Raw genomic sequence first — 3,481 nt, forward strand, 5'->3', positions numbered from 1 at the left:
ATATTATTTGGGTGTGTGTGTTTCATTCCGATTCCGGAAAAAAAACTACTCGCCATGGGTGGTGCATGTTGCGCGGGAGGGGGTTGGGTCACCATCCCACATCGGTAGATTGTGGGGTATTTACCCTGAACTTAAGTTTCATGGGTGCACCGTCCTGTCATCAATTGGCTGGATGTGTGTGCTACGTGGGTCCCGCTTAGGTTGCCTTTGGATCGATTTGCTGATGCCTGCTGCGCGTCTGACATTATTTAGGTGTGTGTTTCATTCCGATTCCGGAAAAAAAAAAAAAAAAAAAAAAACACAGTTGGGTGCGGGTGCAGGGTTTTAAAACCCCTTGCGCTCATTTGCTTTAATCATTTTGCTGACAGCTTTATCCAACAATACCAATTGGAAAAAGGATATTCGAATGGTGTGCTATTTTTCTTGGCAAAATTTTTAAAAGTAAAAAATGACCTGAAATTCACTTTAGAAGTATTTTTGTTTCCTCATTAACTTATCAAGTTAGAATAAGCAAAAATAAAAGCCTTGAATAATTTATCCTTCATTAGAGTATCAGGAAAGCTATAGCTCATTTTATGCAAGGATTTTCCAAACATCTTAAGGAAGAGAGTAAGAAGTTGTTCATGTCTAGGCCGAAAGGGAACAGGCGATTTTTCAACCCTGGAAACTGCGAAGCGGTGTGGAAGATGGAAGAAGACAAACAAGTAGAGGCTCCGCATTGGCCTTTTGAAGAGCCCGAAGTTATCAGAGAGAGAGTGTGTGAGTGTGTGTTGTGTGGGTCCCCGCCATCTGAACTCTGTTACAGAGATTCGCTGTCAATCCCCTTCCAGTGTCTAAACGATTCATCTTTGATCAATGGAATAACATCGGGGCAGCAGTGGTTCTCCCTACTACATCGTGCGGTGCATATTTTTTAAAGTTTCAACTTTCGATAGGTTTACCGAACTATGAATAATTTACCTTGCCTGCCTGTCTGTCTGTCCTTTTTCTACTTTCTTTGTTTCTCATATTCTTACGTGCACTGACCCTTTTTTGATCTGTGTGATTAAACAGAAACCTACCCCAATAACACTACTAGTACTGCTAGCTTTTTCCATTCTTTCTTTATCTTTTCAATACCTTTGGCTTTGGATCGGCAGTCCTTTTTCTCCTTTATAGACTGTGGACTGTAGTGCAGTGCAGTGAATTATCTCTTCTTTTTCCCTTTTTTTCTCCTTTTCCTGGTTCGTGTTGGGAGGTGAATTATTGAGAGTTACAACTCAGCTCCATCTCAAGTACAAGGTAACAAAAAAAACAATTCTTGCGTCATCTTCTCTTTCTCTTTTATTCTCCTTTCCTTTTCTTGGTTCATGTTGGGTGAATTATTGAAAGTTACAACTCAGCTCCGTCTCACAGGGTAACAAAAAATCTCTTCATCTTCATTTTCTGTCGCGAGAGCTTTACGCCTTGTCTTGCTCTTAAATACAGCGGTTGTTTTGTAAGCAAGAAGATGAAACATTTACGGTAGTTAGTAGTGAAAAAAAAAAAAAACCAAAGGATTTTCATGAATTTGAAGAGCGAATTTGGTCTGAATGAGAAATAGAAGAAGCACTAGACAGCAGATAATTAGACTAACGAGCTGGTAATCACTTGAAATGAAATTCTTGTTTGCACCATTATTTCAACCACACAAACTCCCAAAGCTACAACCAGAGAAGCAAAGAAAATAGGTGAAACACAACACAATAACATGCATTCCAGTGGAACAACACCGTACACAACCCATATACACCTAAGGAGCACCGACTTGACTCATCCTTTTGTTTCTTTTTTAATTACCCTCAAGTACAAAGACGATTATTTTCCACGCACAAACATCCACACTACGGTCAATGGTCAACACAGGCTCCCCATGCACGAGGCACGAAGATCAATTACTGCCTAATTAATTAGTGGCAGAAAATGACCTTGAGCTCGCGAGGAGCTGAGCACTCGTGCATGAGTGAAGGGCTGTCATGAGCGTACGTAAAGGTTGCCGGACAAGCATGCTTGAAGTAGTCCGAATAGCTCGAAGGCTTGCACGTTTCTTTGCTATTGTAGTGATTTCTGCAGCAAAGTTCGTCCGTACCAAATGCTTCGCACCCACTCTTGCACCCCACCACGTGTCCTCCCGGACCATGAAACCTCAAGCTGGCCGGACACGTGGGAACCAAGTCCACCCTGCAGCCCACGACCGGACAGGTGCCTTTGCCTTCGTGCGGGGTCACCGTCATGGGGATGTTGAAGCCGTCTACCAAGCTGACTCCGTAGGAGGAGAAGTCGGCGGGGCCGTGGTGGAGAACTAACTGGACGAGGGTAGCCGGGGTGGCGCCGCCTCGTCCGTCGCACTCTATTCGCCCCCCGCAGTCGCCGGTGGCGCAGGAGAAGTGATTGTTGGAGTATGTGCAGCCAGTGCGGGCCCAGATGCGGCCGGACCAGTGAGTGGTCGGAGCTGCGAAGGAGCGGTGGGTGAGGGTGTGGAGGGCGAAGCCGCCGCGTTCGAGGACCGGGTGACCGGCGTTGGGCTGGATGGCTGGCCAAACGGTGTAGGGACAGTTGTTCACTAGGGTGAGAATCATGCCTGGTTGGGTGGCTGTCGAGAGGATGCAAAGGGAAAAGAGAAGAGACAGTGATAGCATAGCGGGGAAGGGAAGAGTGGCCATGGCCGGGGCGGTGGCGAGAGAGAAAGGAGAAGAGTTGGCTGTGAGAGGTGGGAGGTGGTGAAATGCATAGGTGGGGTGGGTATATATATAGGCCTGCTGTGGTTTGTTGGTTTAGTAGGAAAAGCGGGCCGTGAATGAAATGTAGCCCAACGAAATCAGATTCGATGAGTTTGGCTCATTATCCTATTAGCCCTAATCCTGTTTTCTGCAAGTAGTTTACAAATTAATTATTGTAGATAGAAAAAAAAAATTTTTTTGCTACTTTTTTAAAAAAATTTTTAGCAGGGTGATCTGTACTTGAATCTCTAATTCTTGGATTTTTAACCTAGTTTCTACTACTTGTATTAGTAGTGTATTCTTTGGATAGTTGGCTAGGCATTAGGGAGAAATGACTCAATAAAAAAGTTTATTAACTGCGCTAGCTAAAAATAAATTCTTCTCATTACTGCCCCTCATTTTTATCCAACTGAACTAATAAGACTTGTTCACCTATTTTATTTGAAAACAAGAAAGGGTTCTATTATGAAATTTGTGTTACTAAAATTTCCTATTTGTTCGCAATCTGTTAGAAACACACTTTAAGCTGCTCAAAGGTATTTCACTTTAAAATTTCCGTGGCGAACATATCAGTGAACGCCTTAGGCTACTAAAACATGCAAAATGGTCGTGTTTCTTCGCCTCCTCCTCAAATTTTTCATGTTAATGAAAGCAAGAAATCAAAGACCCTCTTAAGATATTGAAAAATGTCGAGGACCTGAGTGGTTTTTTCATATAGAACTCAGAAGTACTTGCAATTGGGC

The 3,481-nt window shown here is 43.4% G+C and overlaps 1 protein-coding gene across 1 annotated transcript; it reads right to left on the bottom strand.

Annotated features, from left to right (window-relative positions):
* Positions 1-1,625: 1,625 nt before the first annotated feature.
* Positions 1,626-2,750, bottom strand: LOC113728018 (osmotin-like protein). The gene has a single exon (XM_072077968.1). It carries the CDS (start codon positions 2,679-2,681, stop codon positions 1,929-1,931), a length of 753 nt encoding a protein of 250 aa, XP_071934069.1. The 5' UTR covers positions 2,682-2,750; the 3' UTR covers positions 1,626-1,928.
* Between the last annotated feature and the right edge of the window lie 731 nt (positions 2,751-3,481).

The sequence above is a fragment of the Coffea arabica genome, chromosome 1c, assembly GCF_036785885.1.
Source record: "Coffea arabica cultivar ET-39 chromosome 1c, Coffea Arabica ET-39 HiFi, whole genome shotgun sequence".
In the NCBI taxonomy this organism is placed as follows: Eukaryota; Viridiplantae; Streptophyta; class Magnoliopsida; order Gentianales; family Rubiaceae; genus Coffea; species Coffea arabica.